Source organism: Aquarana catesbeiana, linkage group LG09 (assembly GCF_042186555.1).
Source record: "Aquarana catesbeiana isolate 2022-GZ linkage group LG09, ASM4218655v1, whole genome shotgun sequence".
NCBI classification, from domain to species: Eukaryota; Metazoa; Chordata; class Amphibia; order Anura; family Ranidae; genus Aquarana; species Aquarana catesbeiana.
The window spans coordinates 253,579,866-253,594,993 of record NC_133332.1 but is presented as its reverse complement, the minus strand read 5'-3'; the positions used below and the strand labels follow the sequence as shown (position 1 = coordinate 253,594,993).

Genomic DNA, 15,128 nt, shown 5'->3' with positions numbered 1-15,128 from the left:
AGAGGAGGAGGAGGAGAGGAGGACAAGACACCTGCCACAGACTGCCTGCCGCGACGAGGACATGATTGGTGACCCGGGCCGGAGAGGAGGAGCAAGAGAAGACGGCTGCCACAGCGAAGGCCAGCCCCGCTCCCCCGCGATTGAGGACAGGCCAGCCCCACCTGCCGCACATGACCCCTTCCGCCCAATCACAGGGAGCCAGGGGCCGGCCTGAGAATTAACATGGCTGCCGGAGCACGGGGTCACAGAAAATAGAATTTAGATGTATGGAGAGAGGGTGACACATAATGGAGCAGGATTTCGCCCCCCCCAAAATGTTGCGCCCGGGGCCTACGCCCCCCTCACACCCCCCACGCTACGCCACTGCCTGCGGCCCAGTCTCTGAAGGGAGGGGATCATGCTCTGCTTCAGTATGTCACAGGACTGTTGGCATTCATGGTTCCCTCAATGAACTGTAGCTCCCCAGTGCCGGCAGCACTCATGCAGCCCCAGACCATGACAGTCCCACCACCATGGTTGACTGTAGGCAAGACACACTTGTCTTTGTACTCCTCACCTGGTTGCTGCCACACACGATTGCACCATCTGAACCAAATAAGTTTATCTTGGTCTCAGACCACAGGATATGGTTCCAGTAATCCATGTCCTTAGTCTGCTTGTCTTCAGCAAACTGTTGTGGGCTTTCTTGTGCATCTTCTTTAGAAGAGGCTTCCTTCTGGGATGACAGACATGCAGACCAATTTGATGCAGTGTGCGGCGTATGGTCTGAGCACTGACAGGCTGACCCCCCACCCCTTCAACCTCTGCAGCAATGCTGGCAGCACTCATACATCTATTTCCCAAAGACAACCTCTGGATATGACGCTGAGCACGTGCACTCAACTTTTTTGGTCGACCATGGCAAGGCCTGTTCTGAGTGGAACCTGTCCTGGTTAACTGCTGTATGATCTTGACCACTGTGCTGCATCTCAGTTTCAGGGTCTTGGCAATCTTCTTATAGCCTAGGCCATCTTTATGTAGAGCAAGAATTCTTTTTTTCAGATCCTCAGAGAGTTCTTTGCCATGAGGTGCAATGTTAAACTTTCAGTGAACAGTATGAGAGAGTGAGAGAGATAACACCAAATTTATCACACCTGAGACCTTGTAACACTAATGAGTCACATGACACCGCTAATTGGGCCCAATTTGGACATTTTCACTTAGGGGTGTACTCACTTTTGCTGCCGGCGGTTTAAACATTAATGGCTATGTGTTGAATTATTTTTAAGAGATAGCAAATTTACACTGTTATACAAGCTGTACACTCACTACTTTGCTACAATGTAAAGTGTAATTTCTTCATTGTTGTAACATGAAAAGAATATAATAAAATATTTACAAAAATGTGAGGGGTGCATTCACTTTTGTGAGATACTGTATATATATATATATACATATATATATATATATATGTTAGAAGGCCAGTGTGCTGGCCTGAATTTATGGGAGGAGCCCGGAGGGTATTTAAGCTGACCACTTCCCCTTCCTCTTTGTCAGTTTCAGTGCACGATACTACATGTCACTGTGCTGACTCTTCCCAGCTTATCTTGTGTTCATAAGTCTGTGCGATCGATTACAAGTGGGTTGCGGCGTCTTCGTCGGCGGTTCTCGCTTGCTGTTGCAGGTAGGGTTCAAACCTTTTTGTTCATATGCAATGTTACCATTGGATATGTTTACTATACCTGCAAACTTAGATTTTCAGGCTCGCTCTGCTTTGCTTGTCATCCTATCCACAAACATACGATTCGTTTGTAGATCCAAGCCTCTGAGCCATTGTCGGTTGTTCTCTGATATCACTCCATACAGGCTTCATTTTCTCATAGGATTCACTGTCTATGGGTTTGCCATCTCATCCATTTGGAGATCAGCATGTATTATTTGCATGGGTTCTGTGTCTGATTGAGGTGGTAATTAGACCCACATGGGGCCTTGTCTGCACTTTGATTAGGCTGGGTGGTTGGTATGTGTTCGGTTTTAGAAGTAAGGTGTAGTATACATGCTGCAACCGATTTTGTATTGGATTCACTTCATACATCTTACAACCGATTTGTATCAGTGCCATCTCTTTACAACCAATTCATATTGCATACCTGCTACAATAGGATTCGAACCTAGTCGCATCGGCAGCACAACGGTTCGCATCGGATGCATCCCGCTCACTGATTCTTATTAGTCCCTATTGTACCCCACAAATGGTTCGTTGTTTATGTAATTTTCTACTGACTGTTTCGTATTGCTTTCATGTCATACGAATCCCAGTCAGATTCAAGCCTAGTCGCCTCGGCGGCACAACGGTTTGCATCGGTCTTATCCTGCACACCAATTTGTAGTGGTTCTTACCATACCCTACGATTCATTATTTATTTTATTTATTTTTTGTCCGATTCACATCACCTCAGCAGCTACATGCATCACAGTCCACTCCGAACCTAGTCGCACAAGCGGCACAACGGTTCGCGTCACGAGTATCCCACACACCAATACGTAACAGTCCCTATAACAAATCTACGATTCGTTACGTATGCCACTTCGCAGTTCCTTCCTACATATACAATTTCTGCTATCCTTTTCTCTTTCGCCTATCAGTAGGTGACCTTTCTTGCAATCGCTGCAAGCTACGCATCTCATCATAACTCCTTGCAATCGCTGCAAGAACACGCATCTCAACATTTACCCATTTGCAATCGCTGCAACATGCATCTCAGTATAAACTCCTTGCAATCGCTGCAAGAACACGCATCTCAACATTTACCCATTTGCAATCGCTGCAAAAACATGCATCTCAGTATAAACTCCTTGCAATCGCTGCAAGAACACGCATCTCAACATTTACCCATTTGCAATCGCTGCAACATGCATCTCAGTATAAACTCCTTGCAATCGCTGCAAGAACACGCATCTCAACATTTACCCATTTGCAATCGCTGCAACATGCATCTGAGTATAAACTCCTTTCAATCGCTGCAAGAACACGCATCTCAACATTTACCCATTTGCAATCGCTGCAAAAACATGCACCTCAGTATAAACTCCTTTCAATCGCTGCAAGAACACGCATCTCAACATTTACCCATTTGCAATCGCTGCAAAAACATGCATCTCAGTATAAACTCCTTGCAATCGCTGCAAGAACACGCATCTCAACATTTACCCATTTGCAATCGCTGCAACATGCATCTCAGTATAAACTCCTTGCAATCGCTGCAAGAACACGCATCTCAACATTTACCCATTTGCAATCGCTGCAACATGCATCTGAGTATAAACTCCTTTCAATCGCTGCAAGAACACGCATCTCAACATTTACCCATTTGCAATCGCTGCAAAAACATGCATCTCAGTATAAACTCCTTGCAATCGCTGCAAGAATACGCATCTCAACATTTACCCATTTGCAATCGCTGCAACATGCTTCTCAGTATAAACTCCTTGCAATCGCTGCAAGAACACGCATCTCAACATTTACCCATTTGCAATCGCTGCAAAAACATGCATCTCAATATAAACTCCTTGCAATCGCTGCAAGAACACGCATCTCAACATTTACCCATTTGCAATCGCTGCAAAAACATGCATCTCAATATAAACTCCTTGCAATCGCTGCAAGAACACACATCTCAACATTTACCCATTTGCAATCGCTGCAAAAACATGCATCTCAGTATAATCTCCTTGCAATCATTGCAAGATCACGCATCTCAACATTTACCTATTTTTGCAATTGCTGCAACATGCATCTCAGTATAAACTCCTTGCAATCACTGCAAGATACGCATCTCATGATAACTCCTTGCAATCGCTGCAAAAAACACGCATCTCAGCATATACCCATTTTGCAATCTCTGCAAAACGTGCATCTCAGTACAAACTCCTTGCTATTGCTACAAATACAAGCATTTTACCATTTACCCGTATACAATCACTGCAAAACATGCATCTCAGTATAAACTCCTTGCAATTGCTGCAAATACACGCATCTTAGTGTTTACCCACTTGCAATCGCTGCAAAACATGCATCTCAGCATTTACCCATTTTTGCAATCACTGCAAAACACGCATCTCAGTATATACTCCTTGCAATCGCTGCAAAAACATGCATCTCAGCATATACCCATTTGCAATCGCTGCAAACATGCATCTCAACATATACTCCTTGCAATCCCTGCAAGCACACTCAGTGGTGCTCATACAGCCCACTTCATTTTTTAGTGGCACTTAATCGGTCACTCGTCTCCAGTGGCATTCATACGAGCCACTCATTGGTTTCGTCTATCTTTTCTCCCTCAGGTCAGTCGAGTTCAGGTTCCATCCTGTACCAGGTTGGACGTTATTTCCCAGGTAAAAAAAAAAAAAAAAACGCTATGTTTGCATCTTCACCAGGGCCAGTCGCATACAAGGGGGACACATAAAAGAAAAAAAAAGAAAAAAAAAAAAAAAAAAAGTAAAGAAATCTTGTTGCACTCATGTCACCCCTACTGCAGGTGTTCCCGGTCGACCGAGTTTCGATCATAACCAGGACCTCGCTACTAGAGCGTCAGTCAGGGCCTAGTTCATGGGCTTTTCTATCACATCATTCTGCAGCACCCTTTCACTATACTGTTACTTCACATACATCATTGGACGTGATCTCCAGGCGTTAGTTCTGTCACATATGTCTATACATGACACTCTGTTTTCGAAGGGCGACCCTTCACCTCGCAGACAAGGTCGCTTAACAGTAGACTTGCTGGCAGGGCAAGTGTTAGCAGGCCGAGCACACGTCACCCCCTACAGACCGCAACATTCCTACGTAGGCCGTACCAGATTTCTACTTCTCGCCCCAGTATGCCCTGGGCTTCTGGTCTTCAGGTTTGTGCTTGCCACAGACAGGTACCCGAGCTATCGGTTATCTGGCCAGTCACCTCCTGGCCCACCTCGGTCGCCACGCACTCTTCTGAGTTTTCTAAATTTCCACTCAACATAAGTTCTGCACAACAGAACTCTGTCAGCTCCTGTCTATGCCTATCATTCCTTTTTCTGTACTTCTTCCTTTTTCCTCCTCTCTGAGTTTTCTCTTTACCACTCCGCTCTCTATCCTATGGCTATGACTCCTCTTAAATATGAGCACCCAGCCCCCTTTTTGTCTTCTGGCAGCGAGGACGTCACACCCGCCCCTCTGTTACCCCCCCAAACGGCTCAGAGCGCGGCTGCCTGCAGTCCCTCAGGGGACGGAACATCCCCAAACTCATAGCTGAGTCGCAGGGATATTCCTTTCCTGCTATGGCCAGGAAGGCAAAGCTTTCCAGGCTCCTCTTCCCACCTCCAGCTGCAGCTGGGCCCAACAGGCATCCCTACAATCCATCCACGGGGCCCAGCTGCACTCTTTGGTCTCCCCCTTAGCCGCAACAGTTCGGACGTCCAGACCAGAGTCACACCTTTGAAAGTTCGCCCATCCATGGCCCTCCCGGACCTGGTCATGGTCCCGATGACAGCTTCTCCTTCTGCAGGTACACCAGGCTCTGCACCTATCATCCTCCCCGTTCATCTTGTCCCGACCAGCATCAGGGAGGATATATTGGAGGGCAAAGATGTCATTTGGCATCCCTGCTCATCTCAGTCCATGACTTGGCGAACAACAAATCATACGCCTGGGGGGGATGTCTCAATGGTTGTCAAGTCGAGAGGCCTCAGTCGTAAGCTGTCAGCCACTGAGTTCTCCCTGGCCTTCGGGATGTTCAGAGATGTACTTTGTTCAGCCACCCTCAGCAGGAGGGAGGAGCGGGACTTACACCTTCATGCAGTGACAGATCTTGCTTACAAATATGGAGGTTTTGCCGTCTACGACCATCGGTCATTTTTCAGCCAAAGCAGCAGCGAGACTTGCCCAGTTCCAGATAAGCTCTGACTGGAGCCTCACAGACACGGAACTCTTTTGTCGCCACTTTGCCCACAAAGCTGACGGTTTCGCCCAATCCCTCACTTGAACCTGGCACACCAGGCCCAATGTCACAGGGTTATCCATTATCCGGACGATTTTCTGCTTATCGAACACCTAGACTCCCCCCCCCCCCCCCCCCCCCCCGGTAGATCTAGACAAGCTAAGAGGTCTTCAACAATCTCAATGGACACATAGTGGAAGGTCCAACACATTTCATAAGTTTCTCAGGCATCGTCCTGGATACGCACGCCATGCAGCCTAGCCTGCCTTCTGACAAATTAGCTTGTGTTAGGTTGGTCATTCAAGAGTTTACCCGGTCACAGGAATATACTAAAAGACAGCTGCAGTCCTTGATAGGGATGCTCAATTTCGCTATGAGAACAATTCCTCAGGGGCGGTCGTTCATCTCAAGGCTTTTAGTCTTTCTTGCCCGAGTGCAGGACCCGACCAAGTCCTCAGACTAGACCCAGCAGCAATAGCAGACTTGGCTTTGTGGGACGAGTTCCTCTTCAACTGGAATGACATATCAATGTTTTTCCCTCAGTATCAGCTCAGTCGCCCCAGGTAGTCACAGATGCTGCAGCCTCCACTGGCTTTGCTGCAATTTTTGGCCATCACTGGTTTGCCAGACCTTGGCCCCCGGAAATCTGCCTGATTCCTGGCTTCCCTCGATCTTTGTCATTGTTCGAGCTGTACCCCATTGTGGCAGCAGCCCAAATCTGGGGCCACACGTGGACAGATCAGACAGAGCTCTTCACCAGACAACCAGTTTACAGCTGACATCATTAATAAGGGTAGATCCAACTCGCTCCCCGTCATGTCCTTCCTGCGCAGTCTGCTGCAATTGTCATTACATCACCAAATTTAACAGTTACTGTAAGCATATCCCTGGCAAGTGCAATACCGCAGCCGATGCACTGTCCCGCTCCAATTTTGTCTCATTCTTCCAGCAGGAACCCGGAGCCGACCCATCATCCACTCCTATCCCACCTTGGTCTCAACTAACAATGGATTGAAGCCACACCTTGCCAATGCAACCCGGCTCATCAACCACTCACTGTCTAGCAACACACTAAAGGCTTATCCCACGGCCTGGTACACCTACCGTAGGTTCCTTGCCACTTGTCCCGGAACCACAGTAGATGACGTCACTCATGTCCTAGCCTTTATATCTTATTGCCACACACAGCTGGCTCTCCCTCATACCCCTATCAGGCTGTACCTGGCCGGTATCCAAGCCACTATGTCCTTTATCTTACGGAAAACACAACAAACCGGACCCGGAGTGGATATAAACTTCTTTCGAACCAGCAACGATCTTTTGACCGTATGCTCTTTCACCTACCCAGCCAGTCTCCAGCCCGTTACTGCCTTTTCAGGTCAACCCCCTGAGTGGCAATCAGTTTATTAAGCATGTTTGGGTCCTACTGGTCAACTTAGGCCTAGACCCCGGGCGGTATTCTGGATATTCCTTTGGATCGGCGCAGCCTCAGCCACATCTCAGCACGGAGTATCAGACCATGTGACCAAGAAGCTAGGCAGGTCAAAAGTCTACCTGCTTTACCAGATATAAATTCTCTCAAGATGACCCTTTCTCCAAGCTCACTCAATGAGGTTAGAGGCAATAAAGATACTTCCCTACCTGGTTATTTTTGGCCCCTTTTCTTGCCATATCTACCAGACGACCAAAAGCCACACCTCAGGTCTATTTATGTTGTGAGTCTTGTCGCGTGTTTATGTGATCCACATTTGTCTCGGTCTTAGGGCCACGACCATAAGTTAGAAGGCCAGTGTGCTGGCCTGAATTTATGGGAGGAGCCCGGAGGGTATTTAAGCTGACCACTTCCCCTTCCTCTTTGTCAGTTTCAGTGCACGATACCCTCCCTCCCATTACCCTTTTTACAGCACTTCTCAGCAAATTCTCCTCCACAATCATCCATTACTTATCTTGGGTATGGCCCCTTTTCTTGCCATACCTACCAGACGACCAAAAGCCACACCTCAGGTCTATTTATGTTGTGAGTCTTGTCGCGTGTTTATGTGATCCACATTTGTCTCGGTCTTAGGGCCACGACCATAAATATATTATATATATATATATATATATATATATATATATATATGTGTATATATATATATATATGTATGTATGTATATATATATATATATATATATATATATATATATATATATATGTATATATAATAAAACCCTCCTAGATAGTTGCTAGGATTAGGTAGATCTAGTGCTGGCTCACTGTAACCAATGTGGCTGTAATTGTTGTGTTAGGTAAATGTAATTGTTCTCACCGTATTCAGTGCAGCTGCATGTAATTAGTTAGGTCTGCTCAGTGTTTCAGCTGCTGCTAGTTTTGACTGTTTCCTTTGCTTTCCAGATAACTGGAGAATTCTCTGGAACATAGGTGTGAAGCAGTGCAAATAACAGTATGAATATTTTTACGGCCCTGGCCAATCCCAGGGAGGATAGCCCCCTGAAGGCTGCTGGGAGTCTGTATAAATAACCTGAGACACAGAGCTTCTGGGTTTTTGCCTGCAGAGGGAAGGTCCAGCCTGGAGGGCTTGCTGCTCTCCAAGGCAACATTGCCATTTCCTTGCTGTTCATGAGGATTCAGGTTGGCGACCTGAGGGTCTGGATGCTGAAGCTACAGAGAGCTCATGGGCTGTCTGCTGAAGATCTAGTCTGTTATCACAGGAAAAAGGTGTCGCTTGAAAGTTGGAAGGAGGCAACCCACTGTCCCTGGACATTGTGTGAGTACAGACGGGTTTGAGAGATCTTAGAATCTTTTGGGCTGCTGCCACCCCTCTTGTGCTAGAGAGTCAGTTGTGTGTTTGACCGAAGGGGACATCGGCTGGTGTCCTGAAGAGCTTAGTCTATCCAGTTCTTTGTGAAGAGACTCTGCTTTTGGTGCTTTAAAGAATGAAGCCTACTTTTCACAGCTTCTACTACAAGCCAAGTCCACAGTTTGCTATCGCAAGGACTTCTGCTTCAGCTTTCCAGAAAGCAGTTTACTGTCCTTAACCTGTACATTGTTCTGTTTTTTGGAGTATCCCACTCAATTCCCTCAAACCCTATCCCAGTTTCTCCAAAAATAAAAACAATAAAAAGAACACCCCTAGACTGGATTTTAAGGAAAAGAGTGACTGTGATTGTGTGCCTGGCTGCAAAGCAATCTGCTGGAAAAGAACCTGAGCAGTTTCCAGCAGCTCCTTCGAGAGTAGCGCAATATATATATTATTTACATGGGTCTAAGCTGGATCAATGTAGCTATATACAAATATGCACAGAATTCTTCTTTATGCTGGTCAATACACCAGTAGCATTTTGTTTAAAATGGTTCATTCTCAGAACATGTATTCAATCTTCTAATGGTTAGTGGTGGTCAAATCAACGTTTGTTTTCAACTGTAGTGATTAGAAAATTGGAAAGGATGGAATATTTTTCATAAAAAAAATCAATTTCTAACTGTAAATGTGGTTTTTATTTGAGAAAAATCGTACATATATAAATCAAACCTTTTTAATACCCCCCAGAATTATATTCAAAAGGCAGATCTGAAGGAAATTTTAAGGGCTTTCAAACTAAATTGGTTGAAGAAAGAATGTTCTGATGAATGATTCCTCTATGCACATTCATTCGAAAAACTAACCCCCCTGGTTGGCCAGTTTTTGATTTTACATCTTGTTGATCAGCTGAAACATATAAGATGAAAGATGTCAGTGCTTTTCAGAATACATCATAATGGCGGCTCTTTTCACAGGCAACTGGGAATTGCGTATTGATCTATATGCCCCGGACAACACAAAGCATTTTGCCAAGTATACATCCTTCCAGGTTCTGGGAGAGGCTGTGAAGTATAAATTGTTACTTGGAGCTTTCACTGAGGGCAATGCAGGTAAGAGGTTGCCAGCTGGCTGTTATTGTTCTAGTGCAGGGGTGTCAAACTCAATATAATTCAGGCCGCATCAGCAGTATGGTTGCACTTAAAGGGACAGTTGATGCTCTATGAATGCACTATGCACAGAGTGCTGGATTTAGAGGTACACTACATACAGAGTGCAGAATTCAGGATTACGCTATGTACAGAGTGCAGAATTCAGGATTACGCTATGTACAGAGTGCAGAATTCAGGATTACGCTATGTACAGAGTGCAGAGTTCAGGATTACGCTATGTACAGAGTGCAGAGTTCAGGATTACGCTATGTACAGAGTGCAGAGTTCAGGATTACGCTATGTACAGAGAGCAGAGTTCAGGATTACGCTATGTACAGAGAGCAGAGTTCAGGATTACGCTATGTGCAGAGTTCAGGAGTGCACTATGTACAGAGTGCAGAATTACGCTATGTACAGAAAGCAGGGTTCAGGAAGGCGCTATGTACAGAGTGCAGAGTTCAGGATTATGCTATGTACAGAGTGAAAAGGTCAGGATTACGCTATGTACAGAGTGCAGCAGTCAGGATTACGCTATGTACAGAGTGCAGACTTCAGAAGTGCACAACATGCAGAGTGCAGAGTTCAGGATTACGTTATGTACAGAGGTCAGAGTTCAGGATTACGCTATGTACACAGTGCAGAGTTTAGGAGTGCGCTACATGCCGAATGCAGAGTTCAGGAGTTTGTTATGTACAGAATGCAGAGTTAAGGATGTGCTGTGTAAATGCAGGGTTGAGGAGTGTACTACATTCAGAGTTCAGGGGTGCACTGTGTGCAGAGTGCAGGGTTGAGGAGTGTGCTCCCTCCACAGCCTTCACCCCCCCCAAAGATTCCTTAAAACTCTACTCTCTTCTCCTACCTGGTCCGGCTGTAGTACCTCCTTGTGTAGGCGACTCCAGTGCCAGTGCAGGCGGCTCTGTCTCGCATTGCAGGGAAATCATTCTCTCAGTCAGATCAGATTTGGAGATCTGTCCCTGCTGTGCCCCGCTGTGAGTACCTGCAGGGATCTATTGGAGCTGCCAGCCCCCCAGGGCAAAGCTGCCTTTGTAAACAAAGAATGCTTTCATGTTTACAAGTGACAGCAAGGAGCAGAAGGTGAGAGGCAAATGTGGTGGAACAGAGCTGAAAAACTGGGTGCAAGGGCCATATTACATGGCCTGGTGGGCCGGATTCAGCCTCCGGGCCTTGTGTTTGACATATGTGTTCTAGTGGATGTCCAAAAGCAGTCTTTTTGGACCACTAAAATGTTAGTATGAACCTGGAACCAGTGACAGACTAAGGTAACAGTCAATTAATTCCTTGCCCGGCTCTGTATTCACCGGTACATAATAAAAATCATTATTTAACCACTTGCCTACAGGGCACTTTCACCCCCTTCTTGTTCAGACCAATTTTTAGCTTTCAGCGCTGTTGCCCTTTGAATGACAATTGCGCGGTCATGCAACACTGTATCCGAACAAATTTTTTTTAGCATTCTTTTGCACACAAATACAGCTTTCTTTTGGTGGTATTTAATCACCACTGGGTTTTTTTTATTTTTTGCTAAACAAAGACCGAAAATTTTGAAGAAAAAAAAAAAAGTCTTCATAGTTTGTTATTAAAGCAGAGTTCCACCCAAAAATGGAACTTCCGCTTTTCGGGAACCCCCCCCCCCCCGGTGTCACATTTGGCACCTTTCAGGGGGGAGCAGATACCTATCTAATCCAGGTATTTGCTCCCACTTCCAGGCATAGATCGCCGCAGTTTCCGCGGCTATCTACGCAATGTCCGGCCCCTCCTTCGTCCCCCCCCCCCCACTGTCTTCTGGGAGACACACAGGTCCCAGAAGAAAGCAGGGATCAGTCAGAACGTGTAGCGTGACTCGCGCACACACAGTAGGGAACCAGGCTGTGAAGTTGCAAGGCTTCACTTCCTGATTCCCTTACCGAAGATGCCGGCGCTTCCACTCCGGCAGCCGAGGGACAGATCGGCTTCGGGTGAGGGCATCGCGGGCGGAACTCCGCTTTAAATTTTGCAAACAGTTAATTTTTCGCCTTCACTGATGTGCCCTGTTGAGGCTGCACTGATGGACACTGATGACGCAGCACTGATGGGCACTGATAGGCTGTTCTGATGGACACTGATGAGGAGGCACTGATGAGCAGGCACTTATGAGGCAGCACTGATAGGTGGCACTAACAGGTGGTGGTACTGATGAGCACTGATAGGTGACACTGATGAGGAGGCACAGACTGGCAGCACTGATGGGCACTGGTAGGTGGTACTGATGGGCACTGGTAGGCGACACTGATGAAGAGGCACTGATGGGCACTGATCCGGAAGGACAGCGTGGCAGTTGCATTTACGGGAAGCCATTCTATGACAGTGACCTAGAAATGGACGACTGTGCTGTAGCCATCATTCAGCTATAGCGCGGTCGGCAAGTGGTTATTGCAAGCAGTGCAAGTACCCGGATTTGACTTGGTATAAGCCTCATGCAATTTACTGCACATCAGAGCTCAGACTGGGAGAGAAAGAAGCAGCACAGGGAGCCAATCGGTTGTGCTTTAGTGTTCATGTGCTAACAAGGAGCATGCTGAAGGAGAAGAGAGCAGAGTGACAAAGTGATGAACTAATCAGTGTGCTGCTTCTACTTTCAGTGTCCAATTACATGCTAGGGGAGAGAAGGGACAACACTTGTTAATGTTACCTTACAGCAACAGAGAAAAAACTTTAGACAGGGCTGTGCTGTGTTGCAAGGTTTTGTAAATCTCAGCAATTAATTAACATTCCTATTGCAGGTAATACCATAGCTCCCAACTGTCCCTGATTTGGAGCAATGTCCCTCTGTCCTCCTCATTTGTCCCTCATTTTGGTCTGATCTATATAGTTGTATATAAAATGCACTTTTTCTCTTTCAAGAAGTGTTTCCCAGTGCTAAACCTTTCATCTGATTTCTAAATTGCTGCATTTGTACATTTCAAAAGCCAATATAAAGGAATAGTAGCGGTAAAAAAAAGCACTTGTGGATTTAATTAACCTTTTTTTTGGTTAATTCTCCTTTAAGGGGGTGTGTCCTATGCCTACATACATTTGTTAGTAGATGTCCCTCATTCCCATCTCAAAATGTTGGGAGGTATGGGTAATACAGCCCTCTTATACATAACCCTTTATTTTCTATAAGTGATATTGGAACTTGATAAACTTGATAAATTACAGCAAGAGACTTCATTGTGGACAAGCGTACCCGCCTATATAAAGCGGACTACTGGTACTTCTGTGATAACAGCTCCAGTAAACTCCGAGCTGTCAAAGTGACACTCTATAATATTCCCCATTCACTCCCCCCAACAGATACATAAAAGTTTATGTAGGGTGAGGGTGGGGGGCGGAGGAGCTGGTCCAGCACAGACAATAATTAGACATTTCCAGAAAAAGAGATGGCTATGACATACAAGGAGACAGAGGATATGCTAGGGAACTGAATTGTAAATTTTTTTAGCAAGTTTATAGGCACATTGCACGTGATTAAATATTATTTATAGAAAAGGGAAAACACTACGCATAAGCATTTGAAATATTGGATTTTTCTGTGCTTTTACCTGCAATTGTTTAGGTTGGTGACAGGGTCTCTTTCATTGCATGTCATTTTTAATTATATTCGTTATTTCTAATTACATTTTAAAACATTCTAATTTTTTTTTTTTCTTGATTTAAGCTATAATTCATGTATTAATTAAATTAGCAATTGCTATTTTTAGAGTTACTTTTGTGGCTCATTGGCTCTCACTGACGAATAGAAGTCCATGTTGTAAATAATGGTCCTTAGAGCTTAGTGAATTACATTTAATGCAGACAGTATAGCAGTTCTCCTTGGGGGTGGGGGAGGGACTTAGACAGCACCCAGAATTTTGCCAGCAAGTGCTCCTCAAAATCAACCGCTGATTGCAAAGAAAATGGTGCACAGTGTCTAATATAACTGTCTGCATTTTTTTATAGTACCACACCTTTAATTTATGTTTTTTTTTTTTTTTTTTTAGGTGACTCCATGCTTATTCATGCAAACATGCCGTTCTCCACAAAGGACAAAGACGTTACTGCAGGCAAATGTTGCAGCCTGTATAAAGGAGGATGGTGGTACAATAACTGCCACCAAGCAAACCTGAATGGGCTTTACTTGCTGGGACCTACCAGCTCCTACGCTGACGGTATCAACTGGTACACTGGAAAAGGCTACAGTTATTCCTACAAGATATCTGAAATGAAGATTAGACCAATCTAATGACACCTAGAGGTCTATTGATAATAATTAAAAAAAAGATATTAGAGGAATGTGACAAGCATTCTTGACAAATTTTATAAGATTTTTCTTAATAGTGATTTCGGAAGAGCGGGCCCCTTATAATGGGCCCATCAGCTATACACACCCAGGAATACAAGCACAGCTATCTCACCTATAAAGTGCCGGGTGGCTTAAAGTATATATAAAGCCTAACTAGAAAATATTTCTTTTGCTAAAGCATTATATGTCATAAACATTTGCCATGTTTTTTTTTTCCATAAAACATTATTTTCTTTTCATTCTTATGGTTTTTTTTTTTTATCTGCATGCAATTGCACCAGCGTCTGCTACTACTCTGGACAGATTTACTGATAGGGACCTAGGCAGACCATGCTTGCGTAATGTGTGTCAGCATGGTTGGTCGTAGTCTCAAACAAGGGCACATGTGATAGGGTGACAACGCAGGAGCCACGATTGTGAGAGAGTTGTCACCTCCTATTAAGAAGAGCCTAAAAAAGAACCTTCATGGCAAGATCAACAGGTGATATTTAAATGAAAGTTGCTAAATTAAAAAGAAAGAAAACAACATTACATTAACATATTAAAGCAAAGATAGGATTTTAGTGATTGAATTTAGATGTCCTTTTTTTTCCCTGTTATACTTTGTACCATGTGGCTAGGTACTTCCTAACCAAACCTATAAGGTCAGACTGTGCGCCTCCCACTCCAACCCATCCAACAACATACAGTGCCTTGAAACTTTACACATTTTGTCATTTATCAAAAAACATAAATGTATTTTATTGGGATTTTATGTGATAGACCAACACAAAATGGCACATAATTGTGAAGTGGAAGGAAAATGATGAAAAGTGTGGCGTAAATGGTTTTAATTTTTTTTACAAATATATATGTGAAAAAGTGTGATGTACATTTGTATTCAGCCCCCCTGAGTCATT

The 15,128-nt window shown here is 44.8% G+C and overlaps 1 protein-coding gene across 1 annotated transcript in view; it reads left to right on the top strand.

Moving 5' to 3' along the window:
* LOC141108528 (ficolin-1-like) overlaps window positions 1-14,426 on the top strand; it is a 143,235-nt gene extending 128,809 nt beyond the window's left edge. Inside the window, exons 8-9 of the mRNA XM_073600210.1 lie at window positions 9,735-9,869; window positions 13,928-14,426. Coding sequence (XP_073456311.1) covers window positions 9,735-9,869; window positions 13,928-14,169 — 377 coding nt within the window. The 3' untranslated portion in view covers window positions 14,170-14,426. The remainder of the gene's footprint in view (window positions 1-9,734; window positions 9,870-13,927) is intronic.
* The last annotated feature ends 702 nt before the right edge of the window (window positions 14,427-15,128 follow it).